This window comes from Bombina bombina, chromosome 5, assembly GCF_027579735.1.
Source record: "Bombina bombina isolate aBomBom1 chromosome 5, aBomBom1.pri, whole genome shotgun sequence".
NCBI lineage: Eukaryota > Metazoa > Chordata > Amphibia > Anura > Bombinatoridae > Bombina > Bombina bombina.
This window is the reverse complement of record NC_069503.1, coordinates 969,091,410-969,115,929: the sequence shown is the minus strand read 5'-3', so window position 1 is coordinate 969,115,929 and position 24,520 is coordinate 969,091,410. Positions and strand designations below refer to the sequence as shown.

The window sequence follows — 24,520 nt, the reverse complement described above, 5'->3', positions numbered from 1 at the left end:
AAATTTAAACAACTCTTCTTTCTTCTATTATCAAATTAGCTTGATTGTCTTGTTATACTTTGTTAAAGACCATACCTATATAGGCAGCAATTGACTACTGGGATGATTGGTGGCTAGCTACACATATATGCCATTTGTCACTTCTTCGCCAAATGTGTTCAGCTAATTCCCAGTAGTGCATTGCTATTTTTGAGCCTACTCTTTACCAAAGAGTACCAAGAGAATGAAGCAAATTTGCAAATATAATCATTTTAAAATTGTTCAAATCTGCATGCTCTATTTGAGTTTCACTTTGTCCCAAAAAGCAAATACTAAAGTTTTTCCTTGGATGACAGGCCTGTTCATCTGGTGTGAGCAAGTTATGTGCTAAGCCAAACTGCATAGGATGAAATGCAGAGAGAACCTTAGGAGCAGACATTTAGAGTGTGTGGACCAGCCAACAGCAGAGATATATAAATTAATGCCAACCCTAATATGAAACATTTCATTCCTAAATGTGTTTCCTATTTTCCACAATAGTCTAATTATAATTGTTTGTGTTAATATACATATTTACATCTTTTCTGTTTTTAACTAGACGGATAGAAAGCAAACAAAACAAAATTACTGGGAATCTAAAAAGTTTCGGGTAAGTCTCTGAGCTTTAAAACATTCATGTCCATGAAAAAGTATGTGTTTAAATGAGTTAAAAAACAGAATTCTGTTTCTAAAATCTTACATTTTCTCTACAGAACTATATTTATATAATAGAAAGTTATTGTTATGGTGCATTGACACAGTTTTACTGAAATGCCATGATAAAATAATTGTATTTAATGACAACATTTGACATTTTAACAGACTATAGGTTTATGCTTTCATATAAAGTCTATCATTTAGAGTTTAAATATTATTTTTTCCTACAATTTAGTATATATAAAAGGTGAGACATAAAGGCAAACTTAAAACTTTAATGACAGAATGTTCTGTTAAAAAAAACTATTTATTTCCTTAATCAAGTGTAGTTTTTCCTCTTGCTACTCTTTGTTGAAACTGTGCTAATTTGCATTAAATAATATTGAGGTAATGCTCATGTATTGTTACAAACATTGCTGCAAGTATATAGTACTCACATGCACGTTCAGCGCCTATCTAGGTATACTCTCATGGAAAGCAGCTGAGCTTTAATTGTACAATCTAATTGAATCATGACCGCTTAATATTGATTTTCATGTCTCTTAAAGGGCCCAATTCCCTAAAGCTCTCTGGATTGGTGAGATTCTATAAGATGCCCTATTACTATTAATAGGCCCCTTCTTTTTTTTACCACGGGAACTGTGTATCTCATTAAGGGGAGTTCGCTAATATGCTTTATATGATGAAGATACATTTACTTTATAATATAGTCAAATTTGAGAATCGGGCTCTACGACTGAAGCTACTAACAAGTTTATTAATCATCAATTGTTAATCCAGTGCATTCGGAAGCACCGAAATGTGTTATCCCACTAATAAAATACATCATCTGGGTTGCAAATGTAGTAATATTATTAGTACTTTACATGGCCTCTCTAATGTAATGGCTCACAAGGCAATACCATAATGTAATAGTAAAATAGGTATTGTTCTTCTAACAATGCAGCTACTAACACGTTTATTAATCATCAATTGTTAATCCAATGCAGCTACTAACACGTTTATTAATCATCAATTGTTAATCCAATGCAGCTACTAACAAGTTTATTAATCATCAATTGTTAATCCAGTGCAGTCGGAAGCATGTTAATGTGTTATCCCACTAATAAAATACATCATCTGGGTTGCAAATGTAGTAACATTATTAGTACTTTACATGGCATCTCTAATGTAATGGCTCACAAGGCAATACCATAATGTAATAGTAAAATAGGTATTGTTCTTCTAACAATGCAGCTACTAACACGTTTATTAATCATCAATTGTTAATCCAATGCAGCTACTAACACGTTTATTAATCATCAATTGTTAATCCAATGCAGCTACTAACAAGTTTATTAATCATCAATTGTTAATCCAGTGCAGTCGGAAGCACCTTAATGTGTTATCCCACTAATAAAATACATCATCTGGGTTGCAAATGTAGTAACATTATCAGTACTTTACATGGCATCTCTAATGTAATGGCTCACAAGGCAATACCATAATGTAATAGTAAAATAGGTATTGTTCTTCTAACAATGCAGCCACCAATTAGTAGCTAGCTTCCATTAGCGCTTTGCTGCTTCTGAGCCTACCTGGGTGTTCTTTTCAACAAAGTATAGCAAGAGAACAAATTTAATTAGATAATAGAATTATATTCTACAGAGCTTTAGGGTGCATATAGAAATTAAAAGAAATTTGTTGTTTTTTAATTATATACATGTTTTCAGTATACTATGAAGAATTAGAAACAAGATTAGCTGAAATGTCAAAGGAAGATGAGGTTACAGTTAAAAGGACTTTCATATGTTAATTTAGACTGGAAGGTACCTGTAAAAAGATCAGAAGAAGTAGAAAGATGTAATAGGGAATTGATCATTAAATTTATTTAAAATACTTTTTGAGTGACTATGCAGTAAAATCATTTTAAAGGGACACTCAAGTCAAAATTAAACTTTTTTGATTCAGATAGAACATTCAATTTAAAAAAATAAAAAAATCCAATTTAATTCCATTAACAAAATGTGCACAATCTTTTTGTATTTACACTTTTTAGTCACCAGCTCCTACTGAGCATGTTCAAGAATTCACAGAATATACGTATATACATTGGTGATTGGCTGATGGCTGATATATAATACAGGGGGAGTGGAAATATACATAACTTTGAAATTTGTCACAATAAATTCTACTACTCATTTGAAGTTCAGACTAAGGGGCCGATTTTTTGAAGTGCGAGCGGACATGATACTATGTAGCGTATCATGTCCACTCGCACATTGATAAATGCCAACAGCATACGCTGTCCACATTTATCATTGTCATGTATCATTGTGAACTGCTTGTGCCATGCTTCCCTCTGCAGATTCGAGGCCATTTGGCCGCTAGCAGGCGGTGTCAATCAGCCCGATCATATAGGATCAGGTGGATTGATGTCCACAGCCTCAGAGCAGGCATACAAGTTATGGAGCAGCGGTCTTTAGACCGCTGTTAATAACTTCTGTTTCCGGCGAGCCTGAAGGCTCACACGGAAACAGGGGCATCAAGCTTCATTCGTCTTTTTATCATGCATTTGTTGATTACGCAAATCTACTGTATTTACTGGTCTTTTAACAATTTATTTAATATACTAATAGTTTGATTCTCATAGTAATATTGTACATTGAACAGATGATTCATTGAAATTTAGCCCCCAAAAAATAACTAGCATTACATGCGCAACCTTTTTCCCTTTCCTTTTATCATACTAGAATGCAAGTAATTTCAGAAAAATGTGTGCAGTGCTATTTTTAACCATTTATAAAGCAGGTTTGGTCATTCTCATTAGTACTACCATGAACTAAAAACACTTGAATAATAACAATCATAACTTTATTTCTAATAAACTAAGCCATGTGTTCATGGTAGGAAAAATATCCTAATTAATATTAGTTAAGAAATAATTAGATGAATATTATTTTCCTGGAATATATTCAATATTATTCATATTCTCCATTTTCAATTATTTAATATAATTGAAGAAATGCCGTTTAGAATGCTTTTGATTGTAATATTTTTATTCATTTTGTTGCCCAGTGTGAACATTATAAATATATCATCTATATGAAATGTCATTTGTTTCATTTCATTGGAATTCTAAACTGAACTATTTTGTTTCACAGCTTGACGCTGCATCTGTGATACCGTTTGATATTTTGTATTTAGTTTTTGGATGCAAACCAGTGTTGAGAATCAACCGGATTTTAAAGGTAGCTTTAAAGAATCATTTCAAGGCTTAATAGCTGACATGTTTAGCTTGTTCTTCATTTAAGTATTCGGTACTCCAAAGGTTTTAAAGAATCCAGCTTCAATAAATAAACAAAGTGTGCTACTCATGATAAGAATATTTATTATTTCACACAATAAAAATAGTGAACCATAAAACCATAAAAACAGCCAACCATGTATTTATTATTACATTTAAAAAAAAACATTCTGTATAAAATATATTCAAGTTCTTCATCTCATAAAATCAAATTGCATTCATAAAACTCTAATGCGATACTGATTTTTGTAGCACTTTATTGCCTAAGATATAATAAAGGTATATTAGGCCTGACAAATATTTGAATATCTCCTGATGTGAAAACTATAGAATCTTTTTTAATAACTAATATATTTCTCAAAGTTAAGGTAGATACAGTTAAGTAGTTAACAATGAGCCAGGTCTTTAAAAAAAAAAATGTTTTTGTTAGGAAATATGTTAAAATATCAAGTCATGCCAGGTCACTTCAAAACAAAGATCATTCTCCAAACTTGAAGTACAAAAGTAAAGATTAAAAAGATTTGAAAGAAACTTTTATTAGTAGAAAACTGTCTAGTGAACTTGACCTTTGCAAAGATCCCTACAGCCTGTCTTTAAAGTTATTGATTAGCTTGCAAAGGGAACATTATTCCAAATTCACATAGAAGCAACTACCTATAATATTTTAAAAATACCTCTTATAAAATTCTACTAAAACAATTTTTCTCAAATAACATAATGTCATAGGAAATAAAAAGAAAATATAGACTATACAATGCAATATCCATCTATCTGTATTTCAGGAAAATAAAACTGGCAACTTATTTTATAGCATAGTTTGAAGCAGAGTGAAAAGGCTCACAAGATACAAATGCTATTAATAAGGGCTTTTTTATACTTAAACTGAAACAGTTTCCTACCAGTAAATAAATGCTTTTTAATTTTAAATATTTCTCATAAAATAATTGCTAATTAAACATTTCAGAAAGAAACCCTTGAAAGTACATAAAATTATGAGCAAAATTATTTCTTTTATGTTTTCAATTTTCTTTTATTTACATGGATTTTAAATCTGTTCTTTATTCTTTCCAATGTTTAATAAATTAAATTGCTAGTGTCACATTATTTTCTGTTAAGAAATATTAAAACAGTCATAATGGAATAATATTAACAAAAACTCTATTCAAGTAAAATAAAATGGATTAAATCAACCTAAGGCTTGTTGTTGGTCAAAGCCTAAATCCTCAGCTTTTAATGCCAAAGAGGCAACTTTTTTCTTATATTAGTCCGTATTCCAATTCATTGGAAAAAAAAAATTCTAAGACATTTTAAACCCACAGTTTGAATTAGTGAAATGAATCCATTTACTATATAATAAATTAGGAAAATCTAAAATAAATAAATAAAATACAGATATGACTAAACATAACATAATAACATAACATTTTATAATTATTTTTTACAGTCTACACTTGCATACTGCATTCATAAATTTGAAAATTATAATCATGTTAAAAAGCATTTTTTAAACTTTTTATTAAAGGGTCACTGAACCTAAATGTTTTCTTTAGTGATTCAGATAGAGCATGCAATTTTAAGCAACTTTCTAATTTAATCCTATTATCAAATTTTCTTCATTTTCTTGGTATCTTTATTTGAAAAGCGAGAATGTAAGTTTAGATGCCAGCCCATTTTTGGTGAACAACCTGGGTTGTTCTTGCTGATTGGTGGATAAATTCACCCACCAATAAACAATAAATGTTGTACAGTGTTCTAAACCAGCATTAGCATAGATGCCTTCTTTTTCAAATAAAGATAGCAATAGAACGAATAGAAATTGATAATAGCAGTAAATTAGAAAATTGCTTACAATTGCATGCTCTATCTGAATCACAAAATAAAAATTTGGGTTCAGTGTCTCTTCAAACCAAAAATGTAGCACTTTATTACCATTTGAATTAAGAATGCAGAAAAATATCAGCATTGATAAAAAGCCATGGAAGATATGGGCTTGGTTTTACTGCACCACAAATGCATATAAAACATTTGTGATATGTCGGTTATCACAGGGTTTTTTAAAGAATTAGTATGGATTTGAATTTCAAAATACTGCAAAAAGCAATTTAAGTATCCACACGGGAATTCTAACTGTAATTGGTGCCATTTCTGTTCAGTATTTACAATTTCAGAGATAAAGGCAAAGATCTGGATTTATAGATGCTTGTGAGGTTGACTAGGGACCTTATTGTAAAGGTAATATCATAGTTGAAATTAATTGAGAATTGCTTCATCTATCTTTTCCAGCATTTCATTTGTATGTGTTTCTGCCATTAATGTCTAAAGCTGCAAGAGGTTCTCAATATATTATATCTTATGCATTAATGCTAAAAATGCAGAACGAAAATAATTACAACTGCAACACTTAGAAAACACACTTAATGAACAGTTTATTTGCATATCTGTTTTGCTATGGAAAACTAGTTTTACTGGATAGAAGTGAATGGTGTCTCCAGGGGCTGGCCATAAGCATTACAGGGTATTCTAGAGCATTTTACCTACAACCTCAGTCCAGCATGCAGAGCAGTAGGCGTGTCTCAATATTTGAAAGAAGAAAAGACTACCTAATTTTTATTTATTTTGTTTTGTAAGATTTTGAAGGTTTTTTTTAATGCTGGTATTCGGCACAGTGGAATTTGATCTAACAACTGAGAAGTGAACAATTACAATTCCATTGATTACAATGGAGCTTAACTTGCAGGGGTGGGGTACAAACCTTTTTTAATTCTGTATTTTTCAAGTTGCAGCAAGTTTTTTTTCCCCCACTATATGTTTATTTCATAAATGGGTTTTGATTAATCTAAAGACAGGGGTATCCGGAACACGGCCTATGAAAAAAATATGTGAAAGACTGTGATACAGGGATACTTAGAGTGCCGTAACTGTATAGCTGATCAGGCTAAAGTACATGTGAGTAAACAAATGGAAGCAGGCACTCTTTGGTTAGGCGAAAAATATATATAAAACATACCTTTATTTAACCTTTAAAAATAACAGCAGTGTACCCCAATCTATGATTAATCTAGACTATTGTCCTAAATTCATTGATGCTTAGAAGGTTGCTGTGAGGCCTCGTTGTAAATTAAGATCATGTCCCCTATATTTTTTTAGATTCATTATTTTGTATTTCCTGCCATTAAGATCTACAGTGCCCTGTACAGGAAATGTCACTCATGAAACAACCTATTGCTAATCAGTTAAAATTATTACAACTGCAACAACTTTGGAAACGCATAAAACATGGTTCATGTAAATATTTGCAAGTGAAAAATATTTTTGTGTCTGTTTTGTTATAGAACGTATTCTTGCTAGATAGAACAAGAGGTGTCTTAGAGACCTCAAAGACAGGAGCAAGGGAATGGCTGTGGAAGTTTTGCGGATGTGGTCAGGATTTTTCCCCTACACTTACGCCAAGTGCGCAGAATTCATAAACATTCTATTGGCCTTGTGAAGTTTTCCATCTATCCACCAAGAGCTTAGAAATTGTGAGATTCTGTTCCACTAATTCTAATAGCGGGTCACCCACTAGGCGGGTTTTTAATTTGTCATGTTGAAATCCCATTTTTGACAGGTTTAAGATCAATGTCATGGCATGGAGTATGGCTTTTGTCAATGTTAAAGTTCCTTTTTTCTTTATTGAAAACATAAAAATACAGCTAAAATCCAACTTCTAAACTTTCACTCACATTAAATAGTATCATCTAAATATTCATGTTTGATTGCAATATGTGTTGAAGTAAAAATATGTTAATTATAACATTATTGAGATTATTGTTTTCTATTATAGTGAAGGTCTGGGAAAATCATTGCTAGAACACTTGCTCTGAGAATGTGGTTCATTGCAGGGGATAGATGCTTATGTGTTTTAAATGTATAAATAAATCATTGCTTTTCTGTATAAATACCATATATTAATGACTATGCTATACATTTATATTCATGAACTTCTATTTTTTCACAGTATTCTACATTCTTTGAATTTAATGACCGACTTGAGGCCTTCCTGAAGAGAGCATATATTTACAGGTGAAGAACAACTTTGGAAAACTAAGGCCTAGATTTAGAGTTCGGCGGTAGCCGTCAAAACCAGCGTTAGAGGCTCCTAACGCTGGTTTTGGCCGCCCGCTGGTATTTGGAGTCAGTGATTAAAGGGTCTAACGCTCACTTTTCAGCCGCGACTTTTCCATACCGCAGATCCCCCTACGCCATTTGCGTAGCCTATCTTTTCAATGGGATCTTTCTAACGCCGGTATTTAGAGTCGTTTCTGCAGTGAGCGTTAGAGCTCTAACGACAAGATTCCAGCCGCCTGAAAATAGCAGGAGTTAAGAGCTTTCTGGCTAACGCCGGTTTATAAAGCTCTTAACTACTGTACCCTAAAGTACACTAACACCCATAAACTACCTATGTACCCCTAAACCGAGGTCCCCCCACACCGCCGCCACTCGATTAAAATTTTTAACCCCTAATCTGCCGACCGCCACCTACGTTATATTTATGTACCCCTAATCTGCTGCCCCTAACCCCGCCGACCCCTGTATTATATTTATTCACCCCTAACCTGCCCCCCACAACGTTGCCCACAGCTACTTACAAAAATTAACCCCTAATCTTCCGACCGCAAATCGCCGCCACCTACGTTATCCCTATGTACCCCTAATCTGCTGCCCCTAACACCGCCGACCCCTATATTATATTTATTAACCCCTAATCTGCCCCCCTCAACGTCGCCGACACCTGCCTACACTTATTAACCCCTAATCTGCCGAGCGGACCTGAGCGCTACTATAATAAAGTTATTAACCCCTAATCCGCCTCACTAACCCTATCATAAATAGTATTAACCCCTAATCTGCCCTCCCTAACATCGCCGACACCTAACTTCAATTATTAACCCCTAAACTTCCGATCGGAGCTCACCGCTATTCTAATAAATGGATTAACCCCTAAAGCTAAGTCTAACCCTAACACTAACACCCCCCTAAGTTAAATATAATTTTTATCTAACGAAATAAATTAACTCTTATTAAATAACTTATTCCTATTTAAAGCTAAATACTTACCTGTAAAATAAATCCTAATATAGCTACAATATAAATTATAATTATATTATAGCTATTTTAGGATTAATATTTATTTTACAGGCAACTTTGTAATTATTTTAACCAGGTACAATAGCTATTAAATAGTTAAGAACTATTTAATAGTTACCTAGTTAAAATAATAACAAATTTACCTGTAAAATAAATCCTAACCTAAGTTACAATTAAACTTAACACTACACTATCAATAAAATAATTAAATAAACTACCTACAATTACCTACAATTAACCTAACACTACACTATCAATAAATAAATTAAACACAATTGCTACAAATAAATACAATTAAATAAACTAGCTAAAGTACAAAAAATAAAAAAGAACTAAGTTACAGAAAATAAAAAAATATTTACAAACATAATAAAAATATTACAACAATTTTAAACTAATTACACCTACTCTAAGCCCCCTAATAAAATAACAAAGACCCCCAAAATAAAAAATTCCCTACCCTATTCTAAATTAAAAAAGTTACAAGCTCTTTTACCTTACCAGCCCTGAACAGGGCCCTTTGCGGGGCATGCCCCAAGAATTTCAGCTCTTTTGCCTGTAAAAAAAAACATACAATACCCCCCCCCAACATTACAACCCACCACCCACATACCCCTAATCTAACCCAAACCCCCTTAAATAAACCTAACACTAAGCCCCTGAAGATCTTCCTACCTTGTCTTCACCATCCAGGTATCACCGATCCGTCCTGGCTCCAAGATCTTCATCCAACCCAAGCGGGGGTTGGCGATCCATAATCCGGTGCTCCAAAGTCTTCCTCCTATCCGGCAAGAAGAGGACATCCGGACCGGCAAACATCTTCTCCAAGCGGCATCTTCGATCTTCTTCCATCCGGTGCGGAGCGGGTCCATCTTGAAGCAGGCGACGCGGATCCATCCTCTTCTTCCGATGTCTCCCGACTAATGACGGTTCCTTTAAGGGACGTCATCCAAGATGGCGTCCCTCGAATTCCGATTGGCTGATAGGATTCTATCAGCCAATCGGAATTAAGGTAGGAATTTTCTGATTGGCTGATGGAATCAGCCAATCAGAATCAAGTTCAATCCGATTGGCTGATCCAATCAGCCAATCAGATTGAGCTCGCATTCTATTGGCTGTTCCGATCAGCCAATAGAATGCGAGCTCAATCTGATTGGCTGATGGGATCGGCCAATCGGATTGAACTTGATTCTGATTGGCTGATTCCATCAGCCAATCAGAAAATTCCTACCTTAATTCCGATTGGCTGATAGAATCCTATCAGCCAATCGGAATTCGAGGGACGCCATCTTGGATGACGTCCCTTAAAGGAACCGTCATTAGTCGGGAGACATCGGAAGAAGAGGATGGATCCGCGTTGCCTGCTTCAAGATGGACCCGCTCCGCACCGGATGGAAGAAGATCGAAGATGCCGCTTGGAGAAGATGTTTGCCGGTCCGGATGTCCTCTTCTTGCCGGATAGGAGGAAGACTTTGGAGCACCGGATTATGGATCGCCAACCCCCGCTTGGGTTGGATGAAGATCTTGGAGCCAGGACGGATCGGTGATACCTGGATGGTGAAGACAAGGTAGGAAGATCTTCAGGGGCTTAGTGTTAGGTTTATTTAAGGGGGGTTTGGGTTAGATTAGGGGTATGTGGGTGGTGGGTTGTAATGTTGGGGGGGGGGGGTATTGTATGTTTTTTTTTACAGGCAAAAGAGCTGAAATTCTTGGGGCATGCCCCGCAAAGGGCCCTGTTCAGGGCTGGTAAGGTAAAAGAGCTTGTAACTTTTTTAATTTAGAATAGGGTAGGGAATTTTTTATTTTGGGGGTCTTTGTTATTTTATTAGGGGGCTTAGAGTAGGTGTAATTAGTTTAAAATTGTTGTAATATTTTTATTATGTTTGTAAATATTTTTTTATTTTCTGTAACTTAGTTCTTTTTTATTTTTTGTACTTTAGCTAGTTTATTTAATTGTATTTATTTGTAGCAATTGTGTTTAATTTATTTATTGATAGTGTAGTGTTAGGTTAATTGTAGGTAATTGTAGGTAGTTTATTTAATTATTTTATTGATAGTGTAGTGTTAGGTTTAATTGTAACTTAGGTTAGGATTTATTTTACAGGTAAATTTGTTATTATTTTAACTAGGTAACTATTAAATAGTTCTTAACTATTTAATAGCTATTGTACCTGGTTAAAATAATTACAAAGTTGCCTGTAAAATAAATATTAATCCTAAAATAGCTATAATATAATTATAATTTATATTGTAGCTATATTAGGATTTATTTTACAGGTAAGTATTTAGCTTTAAATAGGAATAAGTTATTTAATAAGAGTTAATTTATTTCGTTAGATAAAAATTATATTTAACTTAGGGGGGTGTTAGTGTTAGGGTTAGACTTAGCTTTAGGGGTTAATCCATTTATTAGAATAGCGGTGAGCTCCGATCGGAAGTTTAGGGGTTAATAATTGAAGGTAGGTGTCGGCGATGTTAGGGAGGGCAGATTAGGGGTTAATACTATTTATGATAGGGTTAGTGAGGCGGATTAGGGGTTAATAACTTTATTATAGTAGCGCTCAGGTCCGCTCGGCAGATTAGGGGTTAATAAGTGTAGGTAGGTGTCGGTGACGTTGTGGGGGGCAGATTAGGGGTTAATAAATATAACATAGGGGTCGGCGATGTTAGGGCAGCAGATTAGGGGTACATAGGGATAACGTAGGTGGCGGCGTTTTACGGAGCGGCAGATTAGGGGTTAAAAGTGTAATGCAGGGGTCAGCGATAGCGTGGGCGGCAGATTAGGGGTTAATAAGTGTAAGGCTAGGGGTGTTTAGACTCGGGGTACATGTTAGGGTGTTAGGTGCAGACGTAGGAAGTGTTTCCCCATAGGAATCAATGGGGCTGCGTTAGGAGCTGAACGCTGCTTTTTTGTAGGTGTTAGGTTTTTTTTCAGCTCAAACAGTCCCATTGTTTCCTATGGGAGAATCGTGCACGAGCACGTTTTTGAGGCCGGCCGCGTCCGTAAGCAACTCTGGTATCGAGAGTTGCATTTGCGGTAAAAATGCTCTACGCTCCTTTTTTGGAGCCTAACGCAGCATTTGTTTTAACTCTCGATACCAGAGTTAAATTTATGGTGCGGCCAGAAAAAAGCCCGCGGAGCGTTAACAGCCCTTTTACCGCCGAACTCCAAATCTAGGCCTAAGTTTGTTTTTGTACAAAATGCTTGTTATTCTACTTAGAGTCAGTAGGGCAGTAAGGTTTCAAGCAAAATGTTAATAGCAAGAGGAAAACAGGGTTGAATCAGAAACCTAACCACAAGAAAGGAGAAAAGGTCCCGGGGCAAAGAAAGAATGACTTCCTGAATGTATTCATTTTGGCTAAAACCAATGCAGCCATTTTAAATAAGGGCAACAATAGTTGCAGTAAGGGTGACATGGCTATACATGGTGGCATGAGGTTAAAATGAGAAGAAGAAGAAGACTATAGAATTTCACCAGAGCATCAATTATATAGAATCATATAATTATTATTTTTTTATTATTGTGATTCTTAGTTGCAATGTAGAAACATTAGGATTTTTATATTGTTTTAGCTGATTTGCATAAAAGCAATGGCAATAATGTACATTTCACTCATGTTCTCTTATTTTTATTGTTACTATTTTCATTAGAATAAATCACTGTTTAATGTGTTCCTTGATAATTTACCATGTTTAGGGTGAACCCTGTTTCATAGGGAAGGCTTCTGCTTATAGTTATTGCTCCTTATTGTGTATCCCAAATGCTGCATAGTCACATCAAGGAAGTTGTGATTAGCATCATCATAGCAATATGACACACATTTTTTATCAAAACATTTGAGACCATAGCCAAACACCTCCTAAGCAATATTATATATATTAAGGGAATTTAGAAAGCTGAGGATAAAAGTATTTTTAACAAGTATAGTGACACTGGAACAATGATCTATAATTGGTATTATCCTAGCTTTAGTGCAGGAACAATCTATATTTTATTAAGGACAAGGAGACAAGGAGACAAGTATTTTGCGTTATCTTTCTTTAATACTACCAATGCAGCCGTTAAAGGATTTCAAAACTTTACTATTTTCAGCACAATCTGACTATCGTTTTCAAACAACAAACGTTTATATAACATATTCAAATACCAAATCTCTGCGTGCATTTAAAAAGCTCTACCTAATAACTACTAAGAATAAAATATAATAGTAAATAATTTATTTGCAGAATTTGCACAAACACACATAAAAATTATTATATACTAAATTCCTAAGGTGCACCTTAATAGATAAAAATAATATCTAAAATTTCATAACATCCAATAGATATACATATATCAATTTACATTCAATAAGTGCTCTATTTCTAAGAACAAATATATCCCAAAGTCTTTAAAGAAAGCTCAAACAGCTAATTATTGATCTTCTTTTGTGTATAAGGATATTCTATATCCAGTAGTGTAACTTTGTTAGTTAGTGCCTTTTTTTTTAATCCGTTGGCTAACTGAAACAATGTCTTTTAGATTATTTTGCAATAATACTGTATCAATGTCTCTCAGGTATAAATATCTTTAGGGAGATTTCCAAAATATGAGCTTTAGACCCCTTAGTAACCCTTTATTTGGTTTCACCAGAATACGAAAGTTTTTATCCTCTTTCCCCGACCGTGCCCTTTACCTTTACAGACGGTTTATCCGGCGTCTCTGCTATCTGCCGTGAGTGCAGGTCTTAGCGTGTATTCATGCACGTGTCTGGTACCGAAAACAATTGGCTCGGTCGGGTTGCCGGTGTTGTCTTGTCCAACTGTGGGTTACCTTGGGTGTCCGTTCAGAGGGGATCTTTATGCCGTCAAATTCAGCTCCTCGTCGAAGCTTTAGTAGTGTAACAATCTCCCAGTAGTTCCTCTAGCCGAAAAGGACGGCTGGTGCGTGAGAGTATGCAGGGTCCAATCAAGTGATTTCAGCTGGCCAGCCTAACAAGTTAGTTCATCTACGCGTTTCAGCTTGTAAGCTTTTTTCAAGATATAACATAACTTACCTATTTTTACAGTAAAATGATCCTTATGAAGTCTTTAAAATTATAATTTATATTTAGAGCATGACGTCAGTACAGCCAACACTCTAATATGGGCCGTGCACTACCAAACACAATCATATCATTAAGTGACTATGTCGTCACCAGACGCATGCACTTTGTGTTTCTTGACTCACACATGCGCATATCCTATCTCACTCAATATGGGTTGTTGACAATATAGGAGTATAATGTTTCAATGCTTCTTATCTCTAACCGTAATGCTCGTTATTGTTAGGGAGAACCTCTCAGCGCAGCGCTCAGTTCTTACCTGCTCTATGCAGCGTTGTCATCTGCTCTCTCTAAAACCGATACAGAGGGTCTGCTAGTTTGATGGTGACGTACATTATGGACTAAATATCGTGCATGCGCATAGCGGCATTTGTCTGCCATTTTGATAATCTGGGTTATCGGTCAGTATCAGTGACGTGCACTCATTGGAGGCAGGTGAGGCAGTGCCGCACCTGCCATTTGGGCCAAAATAAAAACAAATAAAGAGTTTTATTAAAAAAAAAAAAAGCCGAAGTGCACACAGTCCGGGTCACACTGTCACACTCACACAAGTAAGTCATCAAGAATGACAGCCATGCCGTGTGTGATAGTGTGATGATCAGTAGTACTAGTACAGCCTGTAATATGTATATTTTTTATTGTGAGGCTTGGGGTTAACGTTGTATAACTTGTAAGTTGTACAGAGTACTGTAAGTTAAAAATATACTGGACCGGGTAGTGGTGGGTGCCTGCCCCCCCTCTGCTTAAATTTGAAGTGCCTGTGTGTGCTTTCAACTAGGAACACTTGTGTTGTGAGACGCAGTCTGATCCTCTTATTTGCTTAGTTAGTAAATGTATTTTGTGTATGACCCGGTCAGTGTTGTAAGTACTTACAACACTGACCAGGTCATACACAAAATACATTTATTAAGCAAAACTTTCAAGTTGCTGGCTATGCTATCTATATCTATGTTGTTTCACTTCCCAACTTTGGCAGCTTAATAAATATATTTTAATGAGCAGCCATCTTGTGATTTAGTGCTGTGCTTATTTGCTTAATAAATGTATTTTGTGTATGACCTGGTCAGTGTTGTAACTTAAGTTACATTTATTAAGCAAATAAGCACAAAATCACAAAATGGCTGCTCATTAAAATATATTTCTTATTTTAATATATTTATTAATAGTAAAAGTTACACTACTGACTCAGTAGTGTAACTTTTACTATTAATAAATATATTAAAATAAGAAATATATTTTAATGAGCAGCCATTTTGTGATTTTGTGCTTATTTGCTTAATAAATGTAACTTACAACACTGACCAGGTCATACACAAAATACATTTATTAAGCAAAACTTGCAAGTTGCTATGCTATGGTATGTTTGTTGAAAATCAGATCTAAATATGCTCATTAGCTACTGAGCATATTTAGATATTTTTTTTCCAACAAAGGATATCTGATTTTCTTCATTCTTTTGATATCCTTTGTTGAAAAGCATATCTAAATACGCTCAGTAGCCACTAAGCATATTTAGATATGCTTTTCAACAAAGGATATCAAAAGAATGAAGAAAATCAGATATCCTTTGTGAAAATCATATCTAAATATGCTCAGTAGCTAATGAGCATATTTAGATCTGAGTTTCTTCATTCTTTTAATTTCCTTTGTTGAAAAGCATATCTAAATATGCTCATAGCTACTGAGCATATTTAGATATGATTTTCAACAAAGGATATCTGATTTTCTTCATTCTTTTGATATCCTTTGTTGAAAAGCATATCTAAATATGCTCAGTAGCTACTAAGCATATTTATATATGCTTTTCAACAAAGGATAGCAAAAGACTGAAGAAAATCTGATATCTTTTGTTGAAAATCATATCTAAATATGCTCAGTAGATACTGATTGGTGGCTGCATATAGATACCTCATGCGATTGGCTCGCCCATGTGCATTGCTATTTCTTCAACAAAGGATATCTAAAGAATGAAGGCGCATCCGATTGCTAGCCACTGCCTCACCAGCCTCTGAAGTCACCGCACATCACTGGTCAGTATTGGAGGATGAAAAAGACTAGCCGGTGGTGGGTTTGGAAATTGATCAATTTTCAATGTTGAATTTATAATAAATGGTATTAATTGGAAACGCAATGCCTATTACAAATATATGTAAACTATATTAATCTTTCAATTGAAGATTACTTTTTTCATGGTTTAGTGTCCCTTTAAAAGCATTATACAGATAGATACAGAACTCAAACAGTTAACATAATAGAGAAAAAAGATACCAAACATAATAAACCAATGAGAACAGCTTCTGAACAAAAGTAGAGATGAAGAACCAATCAGCTTTGTCATAGTGTCCATAAAGGGACCAATGACCCCCAATTATTCTTCTTTCGGATTTGCTGCTGAGATGGATAATGTAAAAGTCATGGAAGAAAAGAACAAACAGGAACAGTCCAAACATCATAATGTTTCCGAGGCAAAACTTTAGTCCAAACTTGGTCGTAGAGAAGGACAGAGAAGAAATTCTTGGATGTAGACTCGAGTAGACTTGCAATGAAACTGTTGTTGACAGCAATGGAGACAAAGATCTCTGTGAGCGATGTTGATTCTTGATATGAGAAGATACCTTAGACTCTAGGAGCTAGGTGAATAAACATAGAATTAGTAATTTGATATAACATAATAAATCACATTATGGGAGAGACTAAGTTGAGAAGATAAGGGGGGAGGAATACTTGTCTCCTTGTCCTAAATAAAGTCTGCCAAAAAGTCTGAAGACCAATTCGCACCATTAAGTATATCCTGAAGAGAAGCTGATCTGATAAAAGCTTTGGAGGCAGCAGAACCTCGAACAGAATGAGCAGAAAAAAAGGAGTCTACTCCAGCTTCTTTCATGATCCACTTAACCCAGCAAGAAATAGAGGTAGATGTAACCATTTTGAAAGGGGGAGAGGGAGAGGTTTGAAAATAATTATTTCTTTTCACATATTCTTCAAATCAATTAACTACACAGAACTTAGGAAAAGAAGGAAAATAAGAATAAAATAAGGTGGAGGAAAAAGTTTTAGTTCTACGAGAAATTAAGAATGTAAAAAGGAAATAGAATTAAAGTCCATAGCTTTGACGTCAGAAATTCTTCTAATGGAAAGAAGGCAGAGGAGAGTAGCAAGTTTAGAAGTTAGTTGTTTCAGAGCGAGAGATTCATTGGAAGGCCAGGAGTTGAAAAGAGAGAGCACCAAATCTAAATCCCAAAAATTATAGTGTTTGGAAATAGGAGGCCGTTTCATTTTTATGGCTTTAAGGATTTTGCAAATTTGAGGATGACAGCCCACTGGGAAATTATTAATAAGGGAATGGTGAGAGAAAAGGCAGATCAAATTAAATTTATAGTTCTATAAGCAAGGCCAGAGTTGAAGAGAAAGTATAGAAAATTGATTATTTGAGCTAGAGGTACTGAAAATGAATCTAGGTTCCTTTCCAAACACCAATGGTTCCATTTAGCCCAAGCTGCTGAATAGGATTTGTGAGTACCTGGGGCCAAGGATTCCCTGAGTAATTGGATAGTTCCTGATGAAAGGTTAGAGGGAGGTAAGGGATTCCTGATATCTTCAAATCCAGAAGTTGAAGGGATCTTTGAAGGACTAGGCTGTGAGTGTTGTCGTTCGGATCTTTTAGGAGGTCTGGAAATAGAGGGAGAAGAAGGGGAACCTCTATTGACAGAAGGGAGTGAAACCAAGGTTGGGAGGGCCAAAATGAGTGATTAGGAGAAGGGAGAGGGAATCACGACAAAGGAAAAGATTCTGGAAATCATGACAAAAGTTGGTCAATTCAGGATTATTCAGGAACAGATCCGAGCATATATAAATCCAAGAGATAAAGGTAGTTAGCTATTCTAATAGCAGAGTAACTTGACCTGAAACAAAAACTGAGCGTTCAGCAGCAGGGCTGAAGTGAATCAATAATCAGGCAGGGAAGTGTTGTAGGAGGATCCCTTTTAAAGGATCAGAGGGTAAGAAGGGATATACCTTAAAGGTATATCACATATTCTCCCCCTCAAGGGCGGACACCAGCGGTGCGGAGATGTGGCTTCTCAGGATAACGCCGATGAAAAGTGGAGAGAAGAGCAGGAGCATGCAAGTCAATATGAGACTCCCAGGAATTGTTTTCAGGTCCATAACCCTTCCACTTAATCAGGTACTGTAACCTACCTCGACGTATGCATGCGTCAAGAATGCATTCCACCTCATATTCCGGTTGATCATGTAGATAAATAGGCGGAGGTGGGTCAGCCCGACCCCCCGGGGGAACACCTGTGTAAGGCTTTAATAAGGACACATGGAAAGTTGGATGAATTCCAAAATCCATTGGCAAGATCAACCATACAGCATTAGAATTGATGGCAGCCTCAATTGGAAAAGGTCCGATAAATTGGTTAGCAAATTTTTTGCAAGGTACTTGGAGCTTTAAATACTTTGTAGATAGCAGTATGGTGTCCCCTATTTGATAGGTGGGGCTTGGTGAATGATGCTGATCATAGTATTTCTATTTAGTATTTGATATTCCTGTGCTTCCTGCAGATGTTTTTTGAGCAATTGAAGTCTGTCTTGTAAGGAAGAGGTAAAGTCTACTACGCCAGGACAGTTTACTGAAGTACGAGAAACAGTAATGGTGGTAGGGTGGAAACCATAAGTAGCATAAAATGGTGACATTTTAGTTGAGGTAGAGATGGAGTTATTATAGGAGAACTCCGCCATTGGGAGGTAATCTACCCAGTCATCCTGGAGACGGCTGAGATAACATCTGAGAAACTGTTCCAAAGTTTGATTCAGACGTTCAGTCAACCCATTCGTCTGTGGATGGAAAGCAGTTGTGTATCTTGAATTTATTTGTAGAAGTTTACACATAGACCTCCAGAAAGCAGAGGTGAACTGAGTACCTTGGTCTGTGATGGTAGTGGAAGGTAACCTATGTAATCTCACTATATTATTCAAAAAAAACCTTTGCAGTGATCATGGCTGTAGGTAAACCTTTGATGGGTATAAAATGTCCCAATTTGGTTAGATGATCTACAACCACCAATATGGTGGTATGATGTTGTGAGGCTGGTAAGTCTACAACGAAATGCATCGAAATGGTGGACCATGGCACATCTGGAATTGGCAATGTCGTTAGTAGACCAATAGGCTTTCTATGAGTTAATTTATTTCTTGCACATGTGTCGCAAGCTTTTATGTATTGAATGATAGTATGTTTCATCTGAGGCCAACAGAAATGTCGTTTGATTAAATCGTGATTTTTTGTACCCCTTTATGTCCAGATAAGACGTTTTCATGATAATGGTTCAAAATAACATTTCTAAGGCTTTTGGGAAGGTACATTATATCGTTATGATAGAGCAACCCTGATGAGAGATTCTTTACACAGTATGTAGGGTAGTCATCTTCTTTTTGTGTTTCCACCAGTATTTATTTTTCTAAATTGGAGAGCGACCCAATAAACTTTTCTTCTGGAATAATTGGATTGAGAGTGTCTGCAATACTTGTAGAATCAAACATTCTGGAGAGAGCGTCTGCTTTTATATTAGAGTGTCCAGGTCTGTAAGTGTAATACTCCTGACCAATATAAAATTGGTTTTGTTGCTCTTGTGTTTTAAGTCTCAGCAAAATGGTTATATTTACTAAGATCATAAACTGTGAGCTAATTAATAACAAATACAGTAATGAATGACACTGGAAAAGAAACAACGTGTGTTTATTATAACACAGGTTTCATATGAGCAGTGTTAGAATAGCAGTCTCAAGTTTCTGCTTAATGACTTGGTTAGAGGTATAATGTTCAGCAGGAATAATCACTTCAACAAGTTGTAACAGGTGTTTAAAAAGTATCGCAAACAAACTTCACACACTCTCACTGGAATAAAATATTTACAAGTCCCATACATTCTTTCACATCCTTTTGAAAGCAAATATGTATATAACTGGTTGTTCAGTCACAGGTTAGTACGAATAGTGCTTACGAGTTCTTAGAGGATTTATCGGCATATAATCTTACCACTTCAGTCTCTAAGTAAGCGATCACAGTACCTTTGTCTTGGGAGGAATATACCTGATGTGAGAAAGATCCGGAGGTTTGTTTGTCCGACAGCGTGTGGAGAAGTGAGAAGCCGGTGAGAGTGTGACTTACTTCCGGTTGCGGTTAGGATGATCCGATACACAGCTGATGCTGGAATCTCACACAGAGTTAAATATTGCGGCTGCAAAAAAGGCTGAATAGCTGAATGTGATAAAGGTTTGATTTGAATAAACCTCAAGGTGTAAAAACCTAGTAAAGGTTATAACAAGCTGAATAATTCAAAGGTTAAATAAAACAGAGACCTGGTCTTAAGAACTATGAATATAAAGCTAAACTTTTAACAGAGCAGGCTTAAACATAGTACATCAATTAACAGGCAGTTTGAATATGGCAATGTGAGGTTTAAATAGGGTTTGGCTGTTGGTAGGAGGGATCAGTCCTTAAAGGTATATTACATCTCCCCCCCGTTAAGGAATCACCCCCGGTGATTCAGGGTGAGGTTTAGATGGGTAACGGAGATGAAAACGCCTAAGGAGTCTTGGAGCGTTAATCTCCGAGTGATGTTGCCAAGAATTCTCTTCTGGTCCATAACCCTTCCATTGAATCAGATATTCCAATCTCCTTCTCCTAATGCGAGAATCTAGGATTCTTTCTACCTCAAACTCTTCTTGATTGTTTAGGAGTATGGGAGAAGGGACTGTCAAATCTAATCTGTTTCGGTCTGAAGTATACGGTTTTAATAATGAGACATGAAATGTATTATGTATTTTGTAATGTTGTGGTAGCTTTAATCTCACTGCATTAGGATTGATGATTTTGTCAATTGAAAAAGGTCCTATATACTGATTAGCTATTTTTTTACTTGGTATCTGTAACCTTAGATATTTAATAGAAAGAAGTACCTGATCACCTAACTTATAGTCTGGTGAGGGTCTGTGTCTTTGGTCATAATAATGTTTTTGTCTGTCTTTAGCTTGAACGAGGTGTGCCTTTATTTGTTCTAATCGATCTTGTAAGGTATTGAGATAAGTTGTAGCACCTGGAGAATTGACTGGAGTATTTGAAAGAGTGATTGATGTGGGGTGATAACCATATGTGGCAAAAAATGGGGACATCTTTGTTGAAGAGGATAGAGAGTTATTGTATGAAAATTCTGCCAAAGGGAGGTATGTTACCCAATCATCTTGTAAATGTGTAATATAACACCTGAGGTACTGTTCTAATGTTTGATTTAATCGTTCGGTTAACCCATTGGTTTGTGGGTGGAATGCTGTGGAGTATCGTGTGTCAATCTTTAGTGACTTACAGAGTGATCTCCAGAAAGCGGAGGTGAATTGAGTACCCCTGTCAGTTATAATGGTGGATGGTAAACCATGTAGGCGAACAATAGCTCTAATGAATGCTTTTGCTGTTATAAAGGCACTAGGAAGAGCCTTTAAAGGTGTGAAGTGAGCTAATTTGGTTAATTGATCCACTACAACAAATATTGTATTGTAATGTTGTGAATCTGGTAAATCAACAATGAAGTCCATGGATATGGTACTCCATGGTCTATCAGGAATCGGCAGTGACGTCAGGTAACCTATAGGTTTCCTATGCTCAGCCTTGTTTCTGGCACAGACATCACAGCCTATGACGTAGTCAGAAATAGTCTTTTCCATATGGGGCCACCAAAAGTTCCTTTTAGTTAACTCAATGGTCTTTTGGATTCCTGTATGTCCAGATAATACATTGTCATGGGTATTGTTCAATATGAGTTGTCGTTGAGACTCAGGAATGAATAATCTTCCATTATGGTAAAATAATCCTGTTGTTGAATCCTTAACGCACTCTGGTGGTATTGAAGTCTCATCTTTCAGAGCTGATAATATTTCAGTCTCTAAACCAGTGAGTGCTCCCAAAATTTTTTCTTCTGGTATAATTGGTGTTGAGATGTGTTGTGGCAAACTGGAATCAAACTGTCTTGATAAAGCGTCAGCTTTCGCATTTGCACTTCCTGGTCGGTATGTTATTAAAAAATTGAACCGATCCATAAAAAGTGCCCATCTTACTTGACGGGAAGAAAGTGTCTTGTTAGTCCTTAAGTATTCTAGGTTCTTATGATCGGTATAAATCAGAAAGGGTTCTTTAGTTCCTTCTAAGAGGTGTCGCCAATGTTCTAGTGAACGTTTTATAGCTAGTAACTCTTTGTCACCAATAGAATAATTACTTTCTGCTGGTAAGAAAGTCTTTGAATAGAAAGCAATGGGATGAATCAGTTTGGTGTCCCTGTTCTGTTGTGATAATACTGCTCCAATTCCAGAATTGGAAGCATCTACTTCCAATATGAATGCTTGATTGTAGTCTGGTAAAGTTAAAACTGGTGCTGAGGTGAAAAGCTCTTTTAGCTTAGTAAAAGCTTCTTGGGACTCTTTTGTCCAACAGAATTTATGATTGCTACTAGTTAGTTGAGATAGTGGTTTTACAACTGAGGAAAACCCTTTGATAAATTTCCTGTAAAAATTTGCAAACCCCAGAAACCTCTGGAGTGAGCGTGTGGTAGTGGGTTTTGGCCATTCTATAATAGCCTGAATCTTTTGTTGATCCATCTCAATCTTGTTGGGTTTTAGAATATAACCCAGGAATTTTATTTCTGATGTATGAAAGATACATTTTTCTAACTTAGCGTATAACTTATTTTGTCTAAGTCTAGTTAAAACCCAACGAACGTGTTTCTCATGTTCAGCTATATTTTTTGAATATATTAAGATATCATCCAAATAGATTATGACGCAAACATCTGTGAGATCGTGGAATATCTCATTTATGAAATGCTGGAAGGTTGCCGGAGCATTGCATAATCCGAAGGGCATAACGTTATATTGGAACAATCCGTATCTGGTGCGGAAAGCAGTCTTCCACTCATCACCCTTCTTGATACGGATTAGATTATAAGCTCCTTTTAAATCCAGTTTTGAAAATACAGTGGCCCCCGTAAGTCTTTCTAGTAACTCAGGGATTAAAGGGAGTGGATATCGGTTCTTTACGGTGATCTTATTTAGAGCTCTGTAGTCGATAATTGGACGTAAAGTTCCATCTTTGTTTTTTACAAAGAATATCCCAGCCGCTGCTGGAGAGGTTGAATGAGTAATGAAACCCTTTCTCAGATTATCATCCAAATAGGTACGTAAATCTTGGAGCTCATTTTGGTTCATTGGATAAATTTTGCCATGAGGTATTTGTGATCCTGGAATAATGTCAATGGGGCAGTCAAATGCTCTATGTGGAGGCAAATTTTCAGCTTCTTTCAAATCGAATACGTCTGCCAGATCCTGATATACACATGGAATACCCTGCTCCATAGTAGCTATAGAACAGTGAGGATAACAAGTCTTAGTACAATAGGTTGAGTTTAGGTTTACTGTGTTTTGTGTCCAATCTATTTCAGGATTATGAATAACTAACCATGTATAACCTAAGATGACAGAGTGCTGTGCTATAGGTATAATATCAAAAGTTACATATTCAGTGTGTGCCTTGGATGTGGTTATTAAAAGTGGTATGGTGTGATGAGTGATTGGTCCATTCTGAATGAATGTACCATCAATTAACTTCACAAAAACTGGGTTTGTTTTGCACACAGTGGGTATTTTATTCTTTTTTACATAATCAGTGTCAATATAATTTCCAGTCGCCCCAGAATCTATTAGTCCTTTAGTCTGTAGGTTGTCTTGATCCCACTGTAAGGAAAGGGGAATAGTTAGATGTTGTGTCTTAGAGGTGTTATATATTTGTTTGATAGATTCTGTCTTACCCTTTCTTTGTTTTAATAGTAATGGACATTCACTAACAGAGTGCTCCTTAAGTGCACAATATAAACAGAGATTTGACAATCTTCGTCTTATCTTTTCTTCTGAGGTAAGTGGACCCCTTATAGTTCCTATTTCCATAGGTATAGGGTTAGATAAAGTCTTTTCTTGTGATGTAGGTGAGGGATAAGTGCGTCTAGAGAGTGTCTCATAAACTGATTTTTCTACTTTGCGCTCTCTTAGACGTCTGTCCAGAGTAATGCAGACTTTTATGAGAGCTGATAAGGTCTCAGGCATTTCTATTCGTGAGAGCTCATCTTTTAAGCTCTCAGATAATCCCAGCCTGAACTGATTTCTGAGGCTGACCTCATTCCATTTGGAGTCTGAAGCCCACATCTGAAAGTCAGTGATGAACTCTTCCACGGTTCTTTTGCCCTGTTTAAGAGCTCGCAATTTGGTCTCTGCATTAATCTGTGTGTTAGTGTCCTCATATAAGAT

At 35.9% G+C, this 24,520-nt stretch overlaps 1 protein-coding gene across 1 annotated transcript in view; it reads left to right on the top strand.

The window, feature by feature from the left end:
• Nucleotides 1-24,520, top strand: part of CNGB3 (cyclic nucleotide gated channel subunit beta 3) — a 195,196-nt gene that overhangs the window by 21,713 nt on the left and 148,963 nt on the right. The window contains exons 5-7 of the mRNA XM_053715907.1: nucleotides 578-628; nucleotides 3,819-3,905; nucleotides 7,959-8,023. Of these exons, the coding sequence (XP_053571882.1) occupies nucleotides 578-628; nucleotides 3,819-3,905; nucleotides 7,959-8,023 (203 nt within the window). The remainder of the gene's footprint in view (nucleotides 1-577; nucleotides 629-3,818; nucleotides 3,906-7,958; nucleotides 8,024-24,520) is intronic.